Genomic DNA, 24,675 nt, shown 5'->3' on the forward strand with positions numbered 1-24,675 from the left:
AAAATGTCGTAGTTTAGTATGTCGTCAACAATGGACAAAAAATGGCATTCAGTGTCTGAAAATGAACAAAAACGTCATTGTTCTGTATGAAGTCTGAAAATGGACAAAAACGTCATAGTTTAGTATGTCGTCCGAAAATGGACAAGAAACGTCATAGTTTAGTATGTCGTCAAAAATAGTTTAGTATGTCGTCCAAAAATGGACAAAAATGTCATAGTTTAGTATGTTGTCCAAAAACGGACAAGAAACGTCATAGTTCCGTATGTCGTCCGAAAATGGACAAGAAACGTCATAGTTTAGTATGTCGTCAAAAATAGTTTAGTATGTTGTCAAAAATGGACAAAAACGTCATTGTTTAGTATGTCGTCTGAAAATGGACAAAAAAACGTCATAGTTTAGTATGTCGTCCGAAAATGGACAAAAATGTCATAGTTTAGTATGTCATCCGAAAATGGACAAAATCGTCATGGTTTAGTATGTCATCCGAAAATGGTCAAAAAAATGTTATAGTTTAGTATGTCGTCCGAAAATGGACAAAAAACATCATAGTTTTCTATGTAGTCAAAATGGACAAAAATAGCAATCTGAGTCCGAAAATGGACAAAAAACGTCAAAGCTTCGTATGTCGTCCGAAAATGGACAAAGAAGTCATAGTTTAGTATGTCTACCGGAAATGGACGAAAGCGTCATAGTTTACTATGTCGTCTGAAAATGGACAAAACGCCATAGTTTAGTATGTCGTCCGAAAATGGACAAAAAACATCATAGTTTTCTATGTAGTCAAAATGGACAAAAATGGCATTCTGTGTCTGAAAATGAACAAAAACGTCATAGTTTAGTATGTCGCCCGAAAATGAACAAAAACGTCATAGTTTAGTATGTCGTCTGAAAATGGACAAAAACGTTATAGTTTAGTATGTCGTCTGAAAATGGACAAAAAATGTTATAGTTTAGTATGTCGTCCGAAAATTGACAAAAACGTCATGGTTTAGTATGTCGTCTGAAAATGGTCAAAAAATGTTATAGTTTAGTATGTCGTCCAAAAATGGACAAAAACATCATAGTTTGCTATGTAGTCAAAATGGACAAAAAACGTCAAAGCTTAGTATTTCTTTCGAAAATGGACAAAAACGTCATAGTTTAGTATGTCGTCCGAAAATTGGCAAAACGCCATGGTTTAGTATGTCGTCCGAAAATGGTCAAAAAAATGTTATAGTTTAGTATGTCATCCAAAAATGGACATAAAACATCATAGCTTCGTATGTCGTCAAAAATGAACAAAAAATCTCATTGTTTAGTATGTAGTCAAAATGGACAAAAATGGCATTCTGTGTCTGAAAATGAACAAAAACAATTTAGTTTAGTATGTCATCAAAAATGGACAAAAACGTCATAGTTTAGTACGTCGTCCGAAAATGGACAAAAAACCTCATAGTTTAGTATGTCGTCCGAAAATGGACGAAAAACGTCATATTTTAATATGTCGTCTGAAAATGGACAAAAACGTTATAGTTTAGTTTGTCGTTCAACAAAAGACAATAAACGTCATAGTTTAGTATGTCATCCGAAAATGGACAAAAAACGTCATAGTTTACTATGTCATCCGGAACGGGACAAAAAATGTCATTTTTTGCCCGACAATGGACAAAACGCATCATAGTTTAGTACGTCATCAAAAATGGACAAAAAATGTCATTTTTTTGTGCGAAAATGAACAAAAACGTCAGTTTAATATGTCGTCCAAATATGACAAGAAAAATTGTTTAGTATGTCGTCCAAAATATCAGAAGAACGTCATATTTTAATAGGTCGTCCAAAATTTAAAAAACGTCATAGATTAGTATGCCGTCCAAAATGTAACAAAAACGTCATAGTTTAAAATGTTGTCTAAAATATCACTAAAATGTCATAGTTTTGTATGTTGTCCAAAATATGGCCAAGACGTCATCGCTAAGTGTGTGGACCGAAATGTCACAACAATGTCAAAGATGATTATGCTGTTCGAAATGTCCTCAAAACGTCATAGTTTAGTCTATCATCCATCATGTCCTCAAAATGTCATTGGTTAGTATGTCGTCCATCATGTCCTCAGAATGTCCTAGTTTAGTAAGTCGTCCAAAACATCACCAAGCGTTATAGGCTAGTATGTCATCCAAAATTTCCTCAAAACGTCATAGATTTTAACACATTAATTCCGAACTCTTTAGATTCTCTCTCCATATAGGTTTATCATTAGAATTATAACAACATTTCTTGTTCTTATACCTTACCCACAGTCTCAGATGTTCTTGGATCAATGATAGATTTAGTCTTGTAAACTATACCGACCTTTTCTCAAGTGTTTATTAAGCTGTTTCCAGTTATCTTGGTGAATCAGGAGAATCTCTCTTGGCTCCTTTTACTGCACATTTGTCATCATATTTACACAAATCTTCACACTCACAACAAACAGGCTTCATAAGCAGGATTTTGTCATTCTCCTGAGTTTGTTCATCTAGTAAGGATTTCGACGTTTCTGAAGATGCCTTTGACTAATTTACCCAGAAAGAGACACAGCATTGGAGCATTGATGCCAGGATAATTGTTATTATAAAGCCTTCAGCTGCACATTTTTCATTTTGTAGTCAAACTGTAGCAGGACTGCATCTAGCAGTTAACAATATTGAGTTGTCGGTCAATTCCATTCTCTCTTGACAAATCATTAGGTCGAAAAAATGGGAGAAAATACATATTACTGTATTTCTTGTTCATGCATATGTTGGACCTCCAAATATTCAATTTGTCATTACGAGCCACAGAAAATATGAAAATTATCACCACTACCAAGTGCTAGAACTTGGAAATATTAGTTTAATATTACCATATTTATGATAAAAATTAATATTTATATGTTTAATATGACTACTATTATTATTACTGAAAATATTGTGAAAATAGCAGTTTTATGAGAATCAGTGAATGCTTGAATTTTGCTTATTGTTTCAGCTCAGTGTTATAATTTATCTGTCAGAAACATTTAAGCTTAATAACTGTCTTAAATGACTATTTGTTATAGGAACAGTTGATAAAGATAATCACTTTTATGTTGACAAACTGTCTATTTCAGCATTAAAGAGGCAAGGGGTAAGGTTGGAGGAAAACTAGTTGTCTTTCCTTGTCTGGCTTTGAAACTAATGACTGAGTAAAAATTACCAAAAAAATACAGATTTACGGTACTTTTAGGAATAACAGCATTTGAGGCTCAGATTCATTACAGCACTTCTGCCTTTGTGTGTGCAGTTAAAACAGCTAATTTATAACAATATTTAACAAAACTATCATCTAAATTTCTTCATGTGCTCACTGAAAAAGACTACTCTTTTCATTTTGGATTAAGTCTTGAAACTTCTTTTCAAAGCTGCTCTGTCCTACTTAGAGTCCATTATTAGTAAAAAAAAAAAAAAAAAAAAACTCAAGTCAAGACAGATGCAAAGATTTGATTTTCACCCCACCTTGTTTTATTAAGCAAAGTATCAGAATGATCTGCAATTAGTTGTTTAACAAAACAAACAAAGATAACTAGGGAATGTAATGGACAGTACTTCAATACTGTCTGAGAGTAACTGCATTAAAAACCAGAGAATGAGGAATAATCACTGGGAATGTGACTGCGCAATGTCGAAGTGTGCGACTCACACATTCGTGTCATGTGATGTGTGCAAAAATGTGACTGTGTGCCAGATGACTCGGTATGCCAGTGGAAGTGCCAGCAGCTGAACAGTAGTCGGTATGACAGTGTTGAGAATAATAAGACATAATGAAGCACAAACTGAAACTAGTTCACATCCATCTCAAACTGCAAGAACTCCAGACGTGTCAACAGCAATTTAAAAAAAGAACATGTTATCTACGGTTACAGAGCAAATCAGATGACTTAAAGCCATCAAACCAAAAATTAAGATATTATTAGCCCTCATAAATTAGCTCTCTCGTCCTCGAGTCTCTAATCAGAGTTGGAATTTAACCAAAAAAACTACACTGACCTCAAATAAGTGTAAATGTGAAAGCATTGCACGATCAGGATTAAAAATTATTCCTGAATCTGGACAAAAATGCGAAAAATTAAACAGAAAAAAACCTGCTTTTTTCTTTCTACAGTGGAGGCGCTTCAAAATCAAAACTTACCCCATTCATCACCGCTCTCTAAACTCTATCATTGGACATTTGTATAATTTCTTCGAAAAATAACATTCACAAGCATATAGAGTAAACTGATCTCTAATGTAAATATCTGGAAGTAACATATAAAAAAATAAAGATGGAAACTAAATCAGAGTGTTGCTCTCCTGCTACGGATAACTCAGAATATTAACAAAGAAAATCCACTGTACATATCAGACTCTAAAAGATATATATACTGTCACCTCTTGTTAATGATTTACATCCAAAAATAAAATTAATATCTTCAGTCAGATTTTTTCCTCTTTTTAAAGTGATCAGTAAAAACATGAGAGGCTGGTGTGTCCTGCAACGTTTCGATGCAGCGCGACAGTCAGGTCAGTACTTCACACATAAAGAACAACAAACCAGGTTCCTAACAAAGCTAGGACTACTGCTCGTCTTTACCACAGTGTCAGCGACTACACCTCAGTTTTTTACAGCGTCTGTCATTTCTTTAACTTCCCTCACAGCAGCATGGACTCCTGCATGGCAAACGCCTCCTGTGCGTGCCTGTAGTGTGGTCCTCCAAACAGCTGGGGGAGCTGTTGTCGTATGACGGGCTGCTGCTCCTGGAACTGTGTCCTGTAGTGGATCATGGTGTCTGGGGTAGAGGGGAAAGTGAACTCCTGAACGGGTGACATTTGGGCTCGTTGGAAGCTGGGCGAGCGGGGCATCCCACCTGGGGACTGAGAGGGCAACTCATCCTCCGGCTCCCACTGGAGCCCATCTGTGGCCCGTCGAGGCCCACCGTCTGGCAGATAGTTTGCCTCGCCTCTCCGGTGCCCCTCAAACCTATAGTCCACTGGAGTGCCGACCTGTGCGGTGGAGGTGAGTTGTTGCAGGTAGATGGGCGTGGAGCTGCCCTGGGTTTCCAGTTGCAGTGAGTGCTCTGGTGGAGGCCTGGCGTTTTGGGGGTTGCGGGCGGAGCTGGGTGGTGGTTGCCTTCGGTAGGTAGCAAAGGAGTTGTTCATGAACGTCTTCTCCGGGGAGAGGGCGCTGGGCTGCCGCTGGGTGGTGGCGTACACTCGGTCGCTGTACGCCACACTGGAGGGAGGGGTGAACCGGGCAGGCGGGGCATAGAGTCTGTCCTCGCCTCTCTGGTCCAGGCTCACGCTGTATGCTGGATGGAGAATGGGAACCTCAGTAGTCGTTCTTGCTGGAGAGTGCTGCAGGGGCGGTGTGTGGAACTGGCTCTGGTTGCCAGAGAAGCTGGGCGGGATGCCTCCTGGACTGTTGTGGGGAAATTGAGGCGGAAGAGGTTGTTTGGCCATCCTGGGCCCTGATGCGACGGAGACCACGCTCCCAGCTAGACTGGGCCCTCGGCTGGGGCTGCCCTGATGCAGGGCTGATACAGAAAAGGCTGCCTCACTACGAGGGGCCCTCATTCTGGACGGAGGTCTGTCAAGCTCCAGGATCTCGAAATCCTGCTCCGGTAGCCCGGGTACATTGTCGTACTGGGAGGCATTGGAGCCTCGGTTGGAGCCGGGGATGAACCCCTTTGAGCGAGGTCGGTGGTGCGGCAGAGCACTGTCGTCCGGGCTGGAAGGTGCCGGTGACACCCCTCGGCTCTTCTGGACCTCCCGGGCTGCTGCCATCTTGGCAGCTTCCAGCTTCGTCTCAGAGGGTTTGTACCAGCGGGGAGTGATTTCCCTGCGGGAGCTGGAGGCAGCGTTGGAGTTGTGGTTGGCCGTGGCATGGCTCTGAGGCTTCCCTCGGTCCACCGTGGTGATCTGTGGTATCGGGGTGGGGGCTGAGGATGGAGTTACTCCCCTCTCTGGTGTGGTGGAGGTGGACTGCCTCTGCTGCTCATTGGGGATTTCACCGGATCCCCTGGAGTGAACATCCCTTCTGTTCGCCTTGTGGTGGCGGATTGGTTTGTCCAGTGAGTCCCGGCGTGCCCGGCTCGGGGGCCGACTGTCCCGCTGGCGGTCCGCTGCAGAACTTGAGTTCCTGGGAGGCTCGGCCGGCTCTGTGTAGCTTTGACCATTGGCAACGTGGTTCAACACTGGTGCCGCTACCTCAGGAGGAAGCTGCCCGAGAGGCTTCTTGGGAAACTCTTCCTCTTTACCTGCAAGAAGAAAACAGTGGACTCACATCAGAACAGAATTAGGGAACAAGTGAGAAGCGATGGCTGAACACACTGTGGCGCTGATTCACATCAGATGAGGGTCACGACAGGGACATGGATTCATGCAACAACACTGCCATAGAGAGGTAAAAAATAAAGGAGAATTACATTCATGACGACACATAATATCTACAGGCAGAGGACAGAAAAAACATCAGAAAGAGTGTGTGATATTAATTCCCATCATGGGAGACTCAATTAAGAGGTGACTCTCAGCTGAGTGGTTTCTGAAATTATTATGGAGTTTGACTCCATTTCATTAAACAGTACTTAGCAGCAGCACTAGCCCCAGACTAGAAAGGTCATACAGAAATAGGTCTTGATTAATGAACCTTCTTAAATGTACTGAGACTTGTAAGTACAAGCATTAAAACCACAGAAAAAAATCTTCGTCTACTCAGCTTTCACCAAAGTTACTCCTCTACAACCAGTGCTTTATACAAGTTGGAACTAAAATTCACTGCTGTACATGAAACAGAAACTTGAAGTGGAGTTGACAGGAACAGAACGGTGTGCAGACAGTGATGGTAACGCTGCGTGTTGTTGGGGACTAGAAGGGAAAGTGTGAACAGTTTCAGGCCAGGAGGCAGCAGCTGGAAGAAGACGAAGTGCTGTGGGAGACATCCAGGAGGTCAACGTGTTGGCAGCATTTCCACAAACTACAGAGTCTGTCTTATTGAACTTGGCTGTTTTTCTTGAGCACAAGTTGGTTAAAATTGACAAGATAAACTAATCAAAGCTCCTACATCTCAGATTCTACATACGTCCTACAGTGCGTGTTTCACTTGCTGGAACAAACACTTAAAAAACACGAAAAACTTAAGACTTCCCTACAGTGGAATGGAAAAGAATAGATTGTAGTTCCCTTAAAAGAGCCCACATAGAGTTTACATACAGTGCCGTGCAAAAGTAGTTCCCCCCACATAAATTTTCTATTTTTGTATATTTCTCACAATTAAATGTTTCAGATCATGAAACACATTTTAATGTAAGACAAAGATGTTATGCAGCACAACAAAGACCCAAAAGCACAAAAGCAAGTCCACCTCTGAGTGGCTCAAAAAAACAAAATTAACGTTCTGGAGTGGCCGAGTCAAAGCCAAAGACTTGAATCTAAGTGAGATGTTCTGGCAAGACCTTAAGAGGACACTTCATAATGAAAAAACATCTAATGTGGCCAAAATAAAATTATTTGAAACGAGTTAGAGACGAGAAGAGTGGACAAAAATTCCTCTAAACACTAGCTCTAACAAACATTTAACTGCAGTTGTTGCTGCCAAGGGACTAACCAGTTGTTAGGTTTATGGGGGTCAATAACTTTTTCATTAGGGTGATACATTGTTTCAATAAATCTTTAATTAAACGTAATTTAGAAACAGCATTTTGTGTTTTGTGGGTTATCTCTGTCTAATATTCAATAAATGTAAAATATTGGTTTAATGATCTGGAACATTTAAGTGTGAAAAATCAGCAAAAATAGCAGATTTATGTTGGGGGGCAAATAATTTTGCACGGCACCGTTTGTGTCCATTTACGATGTGGATCCTCTGGTGGAGGACTGTACATTAAATGTGGATGTAGCCACAATGAAGTCACACAATGGGTTGTTGATTATGGTCTTGAAGCCTTGAGTTGAAATTTGGCCGTCATTATCTTAGTCCTAAGAAACCAGATGTAGTAAACAAGGTAGCTTCAAACTAAAACATGCCCTGCTTAAGCACTATTTCCCTTTAAATGGGACAATAATTTACGAAATGAACATCATGCTGTATTGAAAGAGATTTGAAACTACCAACTGAGACCATAAACTCATGTGGAAAATGTTTACTGAGCCAGCAAATAGGATAATTTTCTCATGCAATTGGATGTCTTTGCAACAAAGGAGTCGCCCCCTGCTGGCTGTTAGAGAGAATGCAGTTTTAAGATCTTGCTTTTCAGATCTGGAGGAGGCTTTGTTCTTATTACATTTTCTGATAATTAGCAGAGATGATCAGCCGTTTGAAACTCAATATTGCACTTCTTAAAAACAAAAAACAATTACATTTATTGACTCCCTCTCGCACTAACCTACCAGCTCAGCTATCACTAAAAAAAAAAAAAAAAAGAAAGAAAAATCATCAGAGCAGAGATTCCTCTAGCGGATGTCTGCATAGAATAAATTATTCCACTGTGAGAACCATCGTTTAGCTCAAACTAGATTCCCCACAGTTGAACCTATTCAGATGTGAAAACGCTTGTTTAAAAGAATTCCTCCTTCACACCAGATGGTTGTTAAAGCAGAAGTTTAACAAAAGCCTCCAGTGTTGGGAAAGTGGCTCATTATCTTGTCAGCAGGCAGAAAAACGAACAGAACTACCATTACAGCTGCATGGAAGAAAGGAAAGTTTTGCTGTTCCTTCTTCAGCTGCAGAGTCAGAAAGAGGCTGCTGCTGTTATACATTTTATTAATGACTAAATGCAGGAAAACAACATGGAAACCTGGAAAAGATCATGGAAACAGGCGGAGATCCATCCAGTGGCAGGTTTATAACTTCAAGTCTGAACTTTAAAGCTGTATATGAGCTGTACGTGATAAACTGAGAAAAGTAAGGTTAATTTAGAAGAGTAAGAAATGTGTAGCAATACTAAGACGCTGTGGATTTAAATAGATAATGTAGAAATCAGCTTAAAGTTGGGTTGTTCCATCGTAAATCACCAAACTACCATCTCTGATTTGTCTGATAATTTTATAGCATGAAGTATGGATATTTGTGAAGACATTAGTGAAATTTTAGCTCGATGTATCTCATAGTTTCCGAGATAATCCTAATTTTTAAAAAGCCAGTCGACCCCCTTTTAGCATGTTTTTTGCACATTTAAATTTGAGGTTGTTTGAACAACAATATCTCAGGAATTATTTAAGATAAAAACTTGAAATTTCCACTATTATTTCTCATTATCTCATTGATTTTAAATTTGCAATAATGGAAAGCAGATCAAATATTCTCTGATTATGGGTGAGCTGAATATGGTTGAATGATATGAAAAATAAATTGAGGTTGGCATGAAAAGTCCCATTTTTGAGCTCATATTAACAAAAAAAAAAGATGATCCAGAAGTCAACTAGTGATATTTCCTGCATCACATGTACCTGCATGTCACAAAAATACAAAACAAAACATATAGAAGATTTTTTAATATGAAATATTTGGTCATAAAAATATAAAAGGAAGAACTTTCTTTATTGATTATGCAGGTTTGACAAGTTGTACCAAAAAAACAAAAATACTGCCAGATATTCTGATAGAAAGAAGCTCTAGAAATCAAACTTCTGGGCCAATATTGCAGAAACAAACCCAACTATGAATCTATTTAGTGCATCCAGTGGCGACAAATGTCAACAATGAAGTGTAACAGTGAAAAAAACTGCTTTAACAAGAGATGTGCTATGCTTGTAGGGAAGGAACCTGTGATACTGCTGTCATTATCTGCATTTTACTAGCCTAGCCGCGCTAGACAACCCACGGCAACAAATTTAATTCTCTGCCAGGGTGGGTCTAGTTACCCTCCATAAGGCTCGAGGTTGGATGCTCCTAAAACTGGCCGGACCAATCACCATGAAGTGTAGAGTCAGAAAGCGGGCGTAACAAAGTGAAGACAGAGGCGCGACGATTTTGACAGAAACAACCGGAAACAACTAGCCTAGCTGCGCTAGACAACCCACGGCAACGAATTTAATTCTCTGCCAGGGTCGACAATTATCTTTCTGTTTACATGTCTGTAATATACTTGAGCTTCACCCATTGACTGTATAAATAAGGCTTCACCAAACTACCGCATCCTCTGATTTCCGGCGCTCTAGGAGCCTATTCGTTGTGCTGATTGGTTGTATACCTACCCAATTGCTGCAAAGTGATTTGATAGACAACCTTTTAGCCCGCCTCCCTCCCTGTCGAGTGTGCCTAGACCCTTGTGTCTTCAGAGCATGGGTCTAGCACAGCTAGGCTAGCATTTTACACCTTTATTAATTTTTTGTGACCAAGTATTTCATAATTTAAAAGTATTCTACACATTTTGTTTTGTGTTTTTGTGACATTAAGCTACATGTGGAAAACTTCACTAGTTGACTTCTATGTTATCAACTCTTTTGTCAATATGAGCTCAAAGATGGAATTTTCATGGCGACTTCCTGTTTATTTATATAACTCACCTATAATGACAGGTCTTTTGATGCACTCATCTAATACTGCAGTATTAACAGGGAAAAAAGAACTAATGTAGAAGACAACTATCTTATGTTTGTCACAATAATACCAACCAAAGGTGTAGAAAGAATTTTAACATAAAATAATTGGTCTCAAAAAATATCATGTTTTGGTTGAACTTTCATAACTGATTGTGCAGGCTTGACCTGTTGTGACACAAAAAACAAAGATATTGGTCGATATCCAACTAAAACAGAGCTCTGCTCGTTTATAATTATAGATTTTGAATCAGTGACATGATGACAAATAACTGTTAAAATATCAGGGTTTCATCTTTAACAGTTCCTGAGATACTGTCGTTGAATTTTAATCAAATGTGCAAAAAAAGTTACTAAAAGTGGGTTTTTACCATTAATTATCTCAGAAAGTGTTTGATATATCAATCTAAAATTTCGCATATACAAAGTTTAATATCCATAGTTCATAATAAAAAAGTTCCAAGCAAATCCAAGAAGGTTCAGCAGATGATTTGAGATGAAATAACCCAGTTCTCTGTTATCTGTATTATGCAGTACCTTAAGTGAGCCACCAGATGGCGCGTTATATCACCAATTCAGCCACTTTAGAACTAAAACATGGGAGCAAAGGGGATTAAAACTTAAGACACAGAGACGAGAGGAGGACCAGCAGGACTCCAAATAAGCTCTGAAGCGATGCACCGGAGCTCAGTGCAGAATATTAAGAAAAAAAACAGCCGGAGGTTTGTGAAGGCAAACGGACGACAGACAGGACGGACTGACTGAGGGACAGATGGACAGAGACATGGAGGAGGAAGACCAGTCAGGATAGCCCACCGGTTACTGTTGTAGGAGGGAATGTGGCCGCCACTCACAGCCACACTTTTGTTGTTGTTGGCTTTAACAGTGTGTGGAAGAAGAAGGAGAGAAGGCAGATTAATGAGGAGATCAGAAAACACCAAAAACTACAACTAGTGCCAGAAAAGACTCCAAAAACTACAATTAGTGCAGGTTGAAACACAGCAGGAGGCCCAGGAACATCATATACAGTGTAGAAAGGTGTGTGAAAGTGTGTGTTTATATGCTTCACACTGATTTTTAAGTTTTCGCAGACTACAACAGGGAATTATACTTTTTTTAAATGTGTGTACTAGTGAAGAAAACCATTCAAACAACACTCATACATCGCTATTTTAAAACAATAACAACTAATTTCACTGTCAGTTAAATTCTATGTTCATGTCCTGTCCTTTAGATGACTGCAATTTTGGTATTTTTTTCCACGTGGAATTTCACTTTTAATACAGTAAATATTATAAAACTATGTAAAACTAAATGGAGTGAAAAATGTTCTTCACAGTTTATGTTTCTTGTCCAAATAACGTGCAAAAAGATTGAGTTCAAAATGATATAATATAGAAAAAAAATCTAATTATGTTTTGTTTTTCTTGAGTATGAGCTACTAAGATTATAACTTATTGTTTTCAGCCCAATGATACTGAAAATTTTCACCTAATAATCATGAATACTTGCAAAATCATGCATTTCGAATATAATTAATCCTTTAAAATATAAAAACTGCATAATATGTTGGATCAAGATTGCAATAAAATGTTTTCCCTCTGTGCCTCTGTTCTACTCGGACCAGAAATCCAACCTTAAATGTGCGTTTTCCTGTTTATTATCTGTTATTTCGGTGCGTCGTGCTGCAGCAGTACCTGGTGCAGGCAGGTCCAGCTTCACCCGGCGGAGCTCCGTCATGGACGCCTGCAGCTGCTCCACCACAAAGTCGTCCTCCAAGTAGAAGTCTTTGGACAGAGACACCTGCAGGAACTCCACCAGCTCCTCCATGGACAGCTTCATGAGGTGCTCTGAGGGGAAAACACACAGAATAAAGACCTTTATTTAGCGTTGTGGGAGGTGGAAACGGGCCGGTACGCCGACGTAAAGCGAGCAGTCTTACTCCTGTGCAGCTTGAGGATGGTGTAGGACATCGCCGGCAGAACTCGTTCGCCCTCAAAGATGTAGATGTCCCAGATCCTGAGGGTGAGGGTGAAGGGAGTCTGAACACAAACAGAACAGAAGGTTACGAGGTCTTGTTTTCGCTGTGTGGAGTGATATAATGCTCCGGCTGTAAAAACCAAGGCTGCCTGGACGTCTGTGTTTCTGTTACTGTCAGCAGATCCCAGCGGTTCTGACTGTAAAGCTTTAACAGCTCACAAATATACAGTAGATCAGGGGACCTCATAAAATCCTGCAGAATGCTCTAAGTCCCGTTTTTTAGTCATGAATTTTTCAAGTTTTTCATTCTATGCCTCAAAAATCACTTATTTTTCTGCAGACTGTGAAATTTGGGCCGGACATCTGAACTGAACAGCTGTTTGAAAAAAGAAAAATCACCCTCTGAACTCAAAGCACTTAAAGGGCAGTTTTCTGTTCTTTTTGGGCACATTTGTTCTCACTGTTGGCTCATTTTTCACATCAGTATGAAGTTCTGCATCTCTATGGAAACAGAACTACTCAGAAATGAATTACTCGAAAGTTAAAACACGACAAATTACACAAAAAGGAAGCACAAAAGTTGAATTTCTCTGATTATTTAAGTTACAAAAACTGATAAAACCTGGATTTAACATGTACAGTGTTTTTCCAAGTGTCTACAGGTCTGGCTAATACTGTTAAAAAAATGGTAGCTCCACAGACTATATATATATAAAATATGCACTTTAAATTTGTTTCCGTATTTATTTCCTCTCTGTTGTGTATAAACACTGCCTGCAGTTCAGCCTAAAACTCTGAATATTTGTCACATAAATGTTGGTCACAGCCGAGTCATAAATTTCTTCACAGTTGCACCAAGAAATGCAAATTTTTTTGTTTGTTACAGAATCTGGTTAAAGCAAACTGTTTCTTTTTGACGAATTTCAAAATCAGAAATGTCAAATAATGAGACAAATACAGTATGAGTAGTTCAAGGGCTGTGGGAAAGTTGAAAATACGACATTTCTCTCAGTTATTACAGTTTCTGACAATTCTAAATTCACTTATTTTAGTGATTTAAAAACAACATAACATGCCATTTAAGCCTGATGGGGAGTTCTGAGGTTCAGAGGTTAATACTTTCAACAAATTTTCTGAACAAACAAAGAATCTTAACCATTTTTTTACTTTCTTGCACCCAAATGCTGATCCTGTGTTGTATTACCGTAGTTTTATCTCATCTAGAAGTTCATTCTGCAGTGCAATAAAAAGCTGGCTGCCACATGTCTAAATCATCAGAACAGAACTTTTCAGGTATTCCGTGGCTATATTTGGCCAATAAAGACGATTTTAAATCTCTTTTCATTGGAAACTGTTAATATTTATTGTCAACATTTAAAAACTGAAGGTTGTTTCATCTTTCCACTGTCTGTAATGTTAAATTTAGTGGTCTTATTTCATAAGTTGGTATCTGAATTATGTTTGCTTCAAGGTTTTCCATCTCTGGGTAACATCTGGACTCACCAACCACTTTATTAGAAACACCTGTTATCTGATACAGCAGGCTGACACAAATTCTTCTACTTTTATGAAGCTTTTTCTACATTTACAGTGTGCAAACAATGATATTTCCACTTAAAGTTTAAACCGATTGCAAAATATAAGTATTGTCATAAATAAAGATGATATATTACAATTTTTTACATTTTTTTTTTTTACACTTGCAGCACTGACAATGTCCACAAAAACTGAACATTTTATAGTATTCAGAAGGTCATTTTAATGTTGTAGCTAAAGAATATTGTCAAATACATTGATATATGAATTTCTGCTGGGCCCCAGAAACCCAGTATTCTGAAAAGGAAACAAAGAAATGCTCCATTTGGCTTAAAAAAAATCCACATAAGCATTCATATAAAGCCAACGAACTCACTCTGTCCAGGAAACACTGGAAGAACCACTTCATGGTGTACAAACTGGTAAACACTTCCTGGTTGTCCTGCAGTAAACAAACAAACAAACCCAACAGAGAATCTATTTAGTGCATCGAGTGGTGCTAAAAGTCAACAATTAACTGTAACAGTGATAAGAACTGACCTTCATTCTCATCATTAACCTCCATTGATGTAATTATTTAACACAAACACTCTATTTTCACACGTCTGTCCTGTGATAATGACGTCTTTACATCTCAAAGCAACAGATTTTTAGAACAATTTGTACAAGAAATTACTACTGAAAGTTCTACCACTTTAAATATGTATATTTATTAAAATATTTCTGAAATTTTTAGCTTCATATATTAAATATTTTACAAGATAATTAGAAAATTATCTTGTAAAAGTTAATTTATCGCTTACTTGGGGGCTGTTTGATTGTGAATACCTCAGGAATTAATAAAGCTAGAAGCTTGAAATTTTCTCTGTTATTTTCCATCACATCATTAATTCAGAATCTACAATATTGAAGAAATGCCTCAAATACATTCTGATTATGAGTGAACTAAAGTATGACCAAAAATTGAAGACACATTTTAACTTTCTGCACATAATCCAGCTTGTGACATTGATCTTAAAGGCCAAATTTATTCCTAATATTATATATTTCAAGAATTTCATACTCAAAAATCACTAGGTTTTGTATTATTGTGACACACAGCAACATGTGGTTGACAAAATATCCTTAGTTGACTTCTGTATTATCATTTTTTGTTAATATGAGCTCAAAAATAGGAATTTTCATGACGACTTCAGTTTTTTTTTGGTCATCTTTGAGCTCCCATGAACAAAAAAATGATAAAGGTAACTAAAAATCTCAGAAAGTACTTGGTGTAATACTTTAAAAACTCATAGAAACCTTTAAAAATATCCATTATTTATGAAAAAAAAAAAAAAAAAAAGTTCAAGCAAATCAGAGATGGTCCAGCAGATGATTTCATTTCTTTCAGTTGGATAATTTGGTTTGGAAAAATGAGATTCTTTTCTTGTTCATCTTCAACTATAAATGTCCAGTAATCAAATATCATCAGTTTGAGTATAGATTATTTATCGCAGTGTTCTAACAGATCTGGATTTGGTTTAACTTCTGTCCTCCATTATTCAGCAGCTGCTGCATTATTAACGTCGGTGTAGAGTTTCTCACCAGGTGCTGCTTCAGTTTAGGAATCATCTTCTTCAGGATCCGGTCGTGATGCTCCTGGAAACGCATCAGCTTCGGGAATCCGGGAATGAAAAACCCTACAAAGGTTAAAAAAGAATGGAATGAAACCAACCAGCAGGTTTTTCTGTGTGTGGGTTATCGGCTTGTTTGAAAAATTTCCTTTTCTTCCCCAATGTTTAATTTTTAGATTAAATCTTTAAGGTTTTTTCTTTTTAAATGTTTTACCACCTTTTAATATTTCTGTTGAATGTTTAAAATTTCTTTTTAAATGCTTCATTGTATTTTCTGTTTAATTCCTATTTAAAGTTTTATTGTCTTTAAGATTTAATTTTCTAATTAAACATTTAATTTTTAATTTAATGTTTTGATGGCCAAAGTGCAGATTTGGAACTTTCTATCTTTTTTTTTTTTTTTTTAGTCAGGGGATAGTTATAAGTCTGTGGGAGAGCAGCACGTTCTTCACTGGCTTTGGCCACAGATCACTCTCTCTGCTAGACACAGAGAGGACCAAAGATGCACAGAAAATGAAGATTTTGTTTCAGATGTAATAAATTACCGCTATTACTACTACTACTAATAATAATAATAATAAAACAACAACAACAACAACAACAACAATAATAACATTCATAATAAACATATTCTACCAATGGAGACCACCAGGACTCTGGATTCTCCCTCTGGTCCTAAAGACTGTTTCCATTGTTTTTGTCATTGTAGAGATTGTGGTGGACAGAAAAAGCTTTTTGGAATGCTACAAATTCATTTATGTAAAATTTTATTGTGACTCCTCATGATTTTGTAAATAGTTGTGCAAAAACACCTAAAAAAATTCCAGCATTTTAGTGCAAATAGTGGTATATAACTGTGTTAACTCCTAAATTTGTACATTATTTTATGACAAACAATTTATATTTACATTATAAGTTCTGAAAAGGATTCATTACACATGTTTATGGTGTCCACAGCAAAAAAATCTAACTTTTTTCTACTTGGACTTTGTATTTTTTTTTGCTATTTTAGGTCAAGTGTGTCCATACATTATATCAAAATGTATAAATAATTATAGAATCACACAGGTGAGGTTGTGCTGAAAAAAAAGATACCAAGCAAAGCAAGATCAACAGCTTTTAAGGTGAAATATAGAGGTAAAATCGGACCTAAACCCCCTAAATCTGTCCAAAAAATGTAAAAGCAATTTCTCAGTTTTTGTTCGCTGTTTGTGAAATTAAACATTCACTCACATCCTGTGCATCTCCTGGAGGCTAAGCCCCCCCTGCCCTTCAGACCGAGTGACGCCCCTTGGCAGGTTGTTCCAGAGTCACATATTATCAGAGCGGTTGCTTCATGAGAAAATGTACACTTGATGTTCCTTCAATAAAAATGAATAGAAAATAGTAATTTAATCTTCATTCTGTTCCAGCAGAAACCAAATCTGGAAGGAAGCGAGGAGCCATTCAACGGTGCTTGTTCTTCACTAATGTTCAAAAGTTTGGTTTTGGAAATCTTTCGTATCCATTTTCTTCGCTCAACATGATTTCCATGAACAGATATACTACGCTCAAAAGTTTGGGGTCATCCAGACAATTTCATGTTTTCCATGAAAACTCACACTTTTATCCATGTGCTAACATAACTGCACAAAGGTTTTCTAATCATCAGTGAGCCTTTCAACAGCATTAGCTAACACAATGTAGCATTAGAACACAGGAGTGATGGTTGCTGGAAATGTTCCTCTGTACCCCTATGGAGATATTCCATTAGAAATCAGCCGTTTTCAGTGAGAATAATCATTTACCACATTAACAATGTCTAGACTGGATTTCTGATTCATTTAAAAACTGCTTTCTTTTCTAAAATAAGGACATTTCTAAGTGACCCTAGTGTCATGTACATCTCATTTAAAATTTTGCCAAAATTATACCACTTGCAGAAAACAGATTCTGTAAAAAACAAAAAACATCTCCATTTCTCTGCGCTAATGTGAAGCCATCAATGTCTTAGCTGTGACCAACAGTCAAGTAAATAAAATTCAGGGAACTTAAAATGACAGCGATGTGCTTATCAATCATTTTTATGAATGAGTGAATTTCAGCCTCGGAGACGACCAGGAAGCTGGAACTCAGTTCAGACCATAGACTGTATACATAGTGGACGTAGCATCTGGCTCCAGAATTGAAGCCAACCCGGAAGTGTCAAAAACTTGCAATATCACGCCGTCCGCTAGGGTTGGCTCCAAAACGCTTTTTCTCCATAGACCCCAATTCATTTTTGGAAAAAATAAAATATGATAGACTGATTTTCTACAGCTCAGGATTTTTTTCCCGTTAGTTTTCATGGTCAAAATGAGAGATCAGGTGGCCGATCTTAAAATAAATCAATACTGAATTTTAAATAAATCGCTAAAGTTGGCGGAGCCAGGGGGTGTGGCTATACTTGATAGACAGCAACAGAAGCATCTGCGGTAAAACGTGGGTGGGATAAGAGAGTCCTCAGCCAATCCTGCCCCTAGTTGCTCTACGGTCCAGTCTGTTTGATAACGCTTTTTACGTCACTGGCTCCAAAAAATCCAAAACGGCGAACAGGAAGTAGCAAAATCCGGGCTTCATTTTCTCGGCGTTGAAACCAACGGGTGACGTCACGGTTAGTTTACGCCTGGTTCAGACCCATCCAGTGGGTTCAATAAAACTCATCATCAAACGTTTTTTGCCTTTTTTTTTTAGAGTTTAAACATTACCGTGCATGGAGTGTCTTTGCCCCGACAGCAGCTTGACCAGAGCCCAGAATGCGTCTTCTTCATTCATGTAGATGAGCAGCAGAGCGGTGATCTGACTCATGCCCTGACAGTAACCCACCTCCTGAAACAACAACACGTCCATCAGTGCTGCTCATACGCTCATCAACCCCTTTATTCTTACATCTAAAACAGGAAACATCCACCGGTTCTGTAAAGTTTGAACGCCTCCTGAATTTACACATTGTTGTACCATGTCTTAGGCTCATTTGTTGTTTTTTTCTGCATCCCTTGTTTTCACTATCTGAACCCAAAGGCTGCTAGAAGTACAAAGACTGAGCGTGACTCACCGTGTTGTACATGGAATAAGCTGTGAGGACGTGGAAGAGCGCCTGCTGCCTGAAAACACAAACAAACTGTTAACACAAACCCTTCAGACTACACTTCGATATAAACCTCTGTGGAAATAAAACAGCCCTGACTAGAAGAAGAGAAAACCAGAAACATCCCTAGTGCAGTAAGACACACTTTAAACAGCATAAACATTTTTAATGTAGGCAAAAAAAACAAAACATCTCTTTATTCTGGCTTGTATGAGCGTCCTACCATAATCTGGGTTTTTACTTTATTTTTTTCAAATGTTATTATCTTTTTCTTAATCTTTTCATCTTTTATAATATTTTGTAATTTTTACTGACATTATTTTATGACACCATGTGCATTAGTATCCAAGTCCTTTTTCTGGTTTCACTTTTTATATTCTGTGTTTTTAGTGATATTTTCTGAACCACATGCAGCTGGTTGTCACAATAACACAAAACTAAACATGTAGATTTGTTTTTATTAAAGACATGAGAAATGAGAGTGAACATTTTAGGCTTTTATCTTAAATAGTTCCTGAGATGTTGTCATTCACACATCTCGATTTGGTGAATTTCCTGATGGAACCGCAAAGTTATACTTGATAAGTTGGAGGATTATCGAATGATTCTCTCTGTTTTTGCAGTTTCCAGCTGACAAATGCTGCAAAACTGGACATTTTTCAAAGAAACTCGACTTGTGAACCCCCTGAAGATCTCTAGAGTTCAGAGGATTAACAGAATATCGACTTCTGCAGGAAACTTGATCTTGAAAACTGAGAAAAGCGACTTTGAGTTGAGATTATGTTGCCAAATTCTTACATCTTCTGTTAAACAACATAATGCCTCTCACTATGAAATTCTCAGTCAGTATTATTCTCTTCCAACTGCAGAGATGTGAGGTTCTTACTTGACGTCGTAGCGGTGCATGAACATGATGTGGTCCCTGTAGGTTCGGTTCACGTCCAGGTCGATCTGCCGGATGTCGGGGGAAAGTCCTCTGGCTCTGGCCTTCAGCTTCTACAAAAACCCAAAACAAAGAAAGAAAGAATGAAATCGGAGCTCAGAGGATAAAATAAGAGACTCACGCTGCATCCTGCACTTTATTTCACTTCTAACAAGCACAACTGCCGGCTGCGAGTTGAATCAGCCTTGAAACGTCTAAATCTGACATTTTTCACAGCAAAATACAAGCCTGGAGGAACATTTGGGAACTGAAAACATGGATTCTGTGTCAGGTCTGATCTGAACTGCTGAACTTCCTGAAGGAATTGAGCTGAAAAATGAAAATGAAACAAGATTCACAATCTGTTTTCTGTGTTTAATTGTGTAAAAGAAAAAAAATAACTAACTTCTTAAAACGTTCAGACTTGGTGAAAAGTTAAAGTGAGATTCCCTTTATGAATTTTCCTTTAAGTTTGAATGTAAAAAGTCCGAATTGGCATCAATAAACTTGAATAACAATCCAGCTCACAATTATTTAGACCATTTTATAGTCAATTTTATTTGGCCTATAGGTATATTATGACTGGAAATAAAACACTTTATTAAAGATGTTAATGATGAATTTGATCTACTTCTATGATGTTCTAAAATGTTTGTACAAAAAAAAAATTAATTCATATTTTTCTCAGTAATCAAAAGCTTTTATTTGGCATCTCGGTGATCCAAAAGCTTTCTGCAAAACAAACAAACAAACAAATGAACAAGAAAGATATTAATTAATTTAGACATGATAGTTTTTAGTCAGAATAACAATAAAAATAAAACAAGCAAGAGAGATACTCATTGTTTTGGAAATGATTTCTTAACTTATTTGTGTCATTTCCAGCCAGAAGAAAGTCAGTGGCTCAACTAGAAATTCACTCTGAATCAAAGATGTATTTTCTTTAAAATTTCAATAATTTCAAGGGTATGAATTATTTGGACATTGCATTTTAAGCAAGAATGCAAATAAGCACATATAAATAGTTAAATTCTATCATCAATATCTAATTTAGAAAGCTTGTTAACAGTTATAGTAATTGTTTATTTGATGATAAATCAAATAAAGGCTTTAATATGAATTAGAAAAGACACGACTGATTCTGGACAAGACTGCTACAAAAATGTAAACAAAACAAAACAACAGATAAAATAGTTAAAGTTCACTTGATTATGTAATTACAAGCCAGAAGAAACTTATCAGTTAAATAAAAATTTACCAAAGACGCATCTTCAACAATTCAACAATTTCAAGGGTCCAAATTTCATTTGGATGTGGTGTTTAGAGTAAAATGCTAGAAAACCCACATAAATCCCTCAAATTCATTATAAATGTCTCATGAAGAATGATTTTCAGAAATTATATGAACTTTTTGATCAATTAGGTGGAAAATAAAGGCTTTAATATCGATTATTTATAAAATAATTAACGATATTTGGACATTTTCGGTTAAAACTACCTTAAAAACCTATTATTCCACAAAATAATTCACTATCAATCATAAGCTGATGTGCAGAGGAGTAATTTTAAGCCTCATCTGCTCAGGAGGCAGAGAATTTCCTTTTTAAAGAGTTTATATTTTCCAGCCGGTTTGCTCATTCGCTGCATGAAAATCATAATTAAACTCCACAGCAGCTGAAGGCAGAAACGTATTGATCTCAGTGGCTAAACTTTTCTAATGAGATCCAAAGTTTGTCTTGGTGCAGAACAAAAATAAATAAATCTTTGTAAAAACACGATTAAGCCTCCAAACCTGCAGCTTTGCCCACAGTGACGCTGAAAATCAAATAAAACCACAACGATGCTCTGAATCTTTATGCTTTAACGAATGCAGACTGGGGACGTGTCCAGGGTGTCCCCTGCCTTCGCCCGAGTCAGCTGGGATAGACTTCAGCACCCCACGACCCTAGTGAGGATAAAGCGGTGCATAGAGAATGGATGGATGGATGAATGCAGCTTCCTACCTCGTAGAAATCCTTCTTCTCCTCCTTTATTTTGGGAATATCCAGCAGCAGACACCAGACTTCCCCTCGGAGCTGCAGAGGTATTCCCTTATAGATCCTCCGGACCAGCTGGAAGGAAGAAAACAACAGGAAGTGTCAGAAAGGACCTTCAAAGTAAAAGAGGAGCAGCTTCTTCCACCTCCATCAGTCTGACAACATATCAACCCTTTAATTAAACATCAAATATGGTGAAAACTGTTCAGTTATTATGCATTTTTTCTTTACTACAGTTGTAATTTATCAAAAATCTGATTATTATTTGTCATTTGCTGCTAAGGAATCCATATTAGGTACATTTGCAGCTTTATATTTTTATTTTTTTGGTCTTTATTGCTTTTACACTATTTCATACTGTATGTTGCCACAGAATCTCCTCTGACCTTTCTTGTGAAGTTTTCCTCTTTTTGTGACATTTCATTGGTTGAGAATTTAACAAATAAAGACTCTTTCATGCCAAAGTGAAAGAGCATGGAAAATTTTACAATTTACACTATAATTACTGTATTTGAATCTGCTAAAAATATCATTATGTCAAAGACATTTCCTGGTATTTTGACATTTTTTCAGTAGTTTTAATAGATATTATCTGTAATTCAACAAAACTGGGATAATTTGTAAAATATTAACAAAAAAAGAATTGTGAAAATCTGGCAGCAAAAGTGTCAAAACAAAAACAAATAAAAGAACAGTGGAAAACTAAACTGTAAACAAGAAGTTTTAATTCACATGAAAACAAAACAACAAAAATGAAAATAAAATAAAGATTTCTTGATATTTTTTGTGACTTTCATAGTTTTTTGTTTTGTTTTGTTTTTTACATTCTTGAGTTTTTTCGGCTGTATTTCCACCCTTTTCTAAAGTATATTTTTTACAGAGCTTTAACCACAATAACTCGATGCCAGGCACAGATCATGCAAAGTGAGAAATAGTGGGTTTATGAGCTGAGAGGTTTTATCTGCAGACCTCAGAGATGCAGCTGTCAAAAATGATCCAGAACAGAAACGTATGTAAACGAACTCCGCTCTCCAAACCAGAGGGCTTTGGAAGGTGAATGTTGACCATCTGGCTGGACGAGATCCAGGAAGAGCTGCTCTGAATGCACAACAGAACTCGGTTATTCAGAGACGAGGACTCAGCCGGACTCTGGGTGAGAAAGATTAAGTTCTGAAGCACAAACTGCTGCAGCAGCAAAGCTAATCGCAGAGCAGTGGATTCTCAGTCTGCAGCTATTAAGAATCATCTGGCCGGAACGGTTTTACAGCAGGTCTGGAGGCGACTGAACAGGTGACTTTCAGGAGTTTAAACATCTGGAGGCTAAAAGAAGCTCCCAGCTGTTAGATTAGGTGGAATTCATAGAAATAAGCCGCTAATTTTAGGATGTTTGACGCGTCAGAGTTCAGCAGAAGCTAATTCTGGTGCAGAAATCATCACTAAAGCTCGAGAAACGCTGTGGATTCTCCCTCAACTCCAACCACATATTTTATTCTCACAGAATAAAATCAGTTTATCAGATAAAACACTGAGCTCAGTGTCAGAATCAAACTCCTGCTTCATACCAGTCAAGCTCAAACAAACTATTTAGCTTCATCCTCAACAGTGTTTGTATGTTTCAGTATAAAGGTCCCTACATCTAAAAATAGTCTATTTTATTCATTCTTTTAGAACAGTTTCTGTATAAAATATGGCTCTTTGTAAAACTATAGGTGGAATTTTTTTTTTTGCACAATCAATTAGACAAGAACCACTATTTGTAAAAACAAACAAAAACAAAACTGCCCTTTTGATGTGGATGTTATTTATAACTTTGGCCATTTTTCTTTTTTTGTCAATTTGTAAATTAACACATTTTTTTCTGTTTTTTTTTTTTTTTTTACTAAATATTATCTGTAGTTTAGCAAAATGTCAAACCTGCAAAATAACAGTTTTGAATTACTGTCCACAGTGTTTCTTTCAAAATAAAAGAAATGTGGAATTTATTTACAATTGTTGACAGTTTTTTGTTTATACAGTCAACACACAAATTCAGATTTTTTCATCTTAACTGTAAAATAACAATATTTTCGTGATTTAAATTCAGTGAAACATCTAATTTAACTACAAATGTTGGAAAACAAATTAGTATTTGTATAAATACTGATTTTTGATGTGGATATTATACATTTTTTGGTTTGTTTTTTACAGGAAACATGTGAATTAATACCCTTTATGTCTGTGATTTCACCAGTTTGGTGGCGTTTAGAGCCTTTTCAACTCAAGAAAGAAAATATTAATGTGCATATTTAGTTTAACATGAGCAAAGATGTGTTTAAAAATGAAAGAAAAAAGATTTTATTGTGTAAAAATGAAAATATCTGTCCAATAACATAACAGTGTTAGTTTTAATAACTTTAGTGTTCACTTCTGCACACCTACAATTTAGGCACCAATATCCAACATGCCATAATCGTACACATGAAAGGTTTACATGGTCTTTCTTAACTTTCTTTTAATCTTAATGCTCCTTTTGTATTTCTTGTCTTGTTTTGATGAAGCTTAATTTGCTGTAACGTGTAAATTCCCCCAGTGAGAGAGGGAATAAAGTTATGTTATCTTATAGCTAATAAAATCTAAGCCTACAACAACTTTTTCACTTAAAGTCCACACAAAAAGTGACGCTATCTGTGCACACGACGCACACCCACACCCACACACATACACACACACACACACACACCCACACGTGTGTGTGTCTTGCTATCATTGTGGGGACATACCATTGACCCCCATTCATATCTAACCCCTAACCCTTACCCTAACCTTAACCAAACCCTAACCTTACCAAAACAATGGCTAACCCTAAAGAAACGTTTTTGCACTTTTACTTTTTTCAGTAACAACAACATGGCCAAGAAAACACTGTTTAAACTTGTGGGGACCAAAATGAGGT

General features: G+C 37.2%; 1 protein-coding gene across 5 annotated transcripts in view; it reads right to left on the reverse strand.

Moving 5' to 3' along the window:
* Positions 1–3,474: 3,474 nt before the first annotated feature.
* usp6nl (USP6 N-terminal like) overlaps positions 3,475–24,675 on the reverse strand; it is a 118,090-nt gene continuing 96,889 nt past the window's right edge. For all 5 annotated transcript variants that reach the window (XM_022193756.2, XM_051947913.1, XM_022193755.2 and 2 more), the window contains 9 exons: positions 21,711–21,818; positions 19,672–19,781; positions 18,753–18,801; positions 18,406–18,526; positions 15,651–15,745; positions 14,443–14,508; positions 12,493–12,592; positions 12,248–12,400; positions 3,475–6,268 (listed from right to left, as the gene is read on the reverse strand). In XM_022193756.2, coding sequence (XP_022049448.1) covers positions 4,665–6,268; positions 12,248–12,400; positions 12,493–12,592; positions 14,443–14,508; positions 15,651–15,745; positions 18,406–18,526; positions 18,753–18,801; positions 19,672–19,781; positions 21,711–21,818 — 2,406 coding nt within the window. In that variant the 3' untranslated portion in view covers positions 3,475–4,664. The remainder of the gene's footprint in view (positions 6,269–12,247; positions 12,401–12,492; positions 12,593–14,442; positions 14,509–15,650; positions 15,746–18,405; positions 18,527–18,752; positions 18,802–19,671; positions 19,782–21,710; positions 21,819–24,675) is intronic.

The sequence above is a fragment of the Acanthochromis polyacanthus genome, chromosome 1 (assembly GCF_021347895.1).
Source record: "Acanthochromis polyacanthus isolate Apoly-LR-REF ecotype Palm Island chromosome 1, KAUST_Apoly_ChrSc, whole genome shotgun sequence".
Classification (NCBI taxonomy): domain Eukaryota; kingdom Metazoa; phylum Chordata; class Actinopteri; family Pomacentridae; genus Acanthochromis; species Acanthochromis polyacanthus.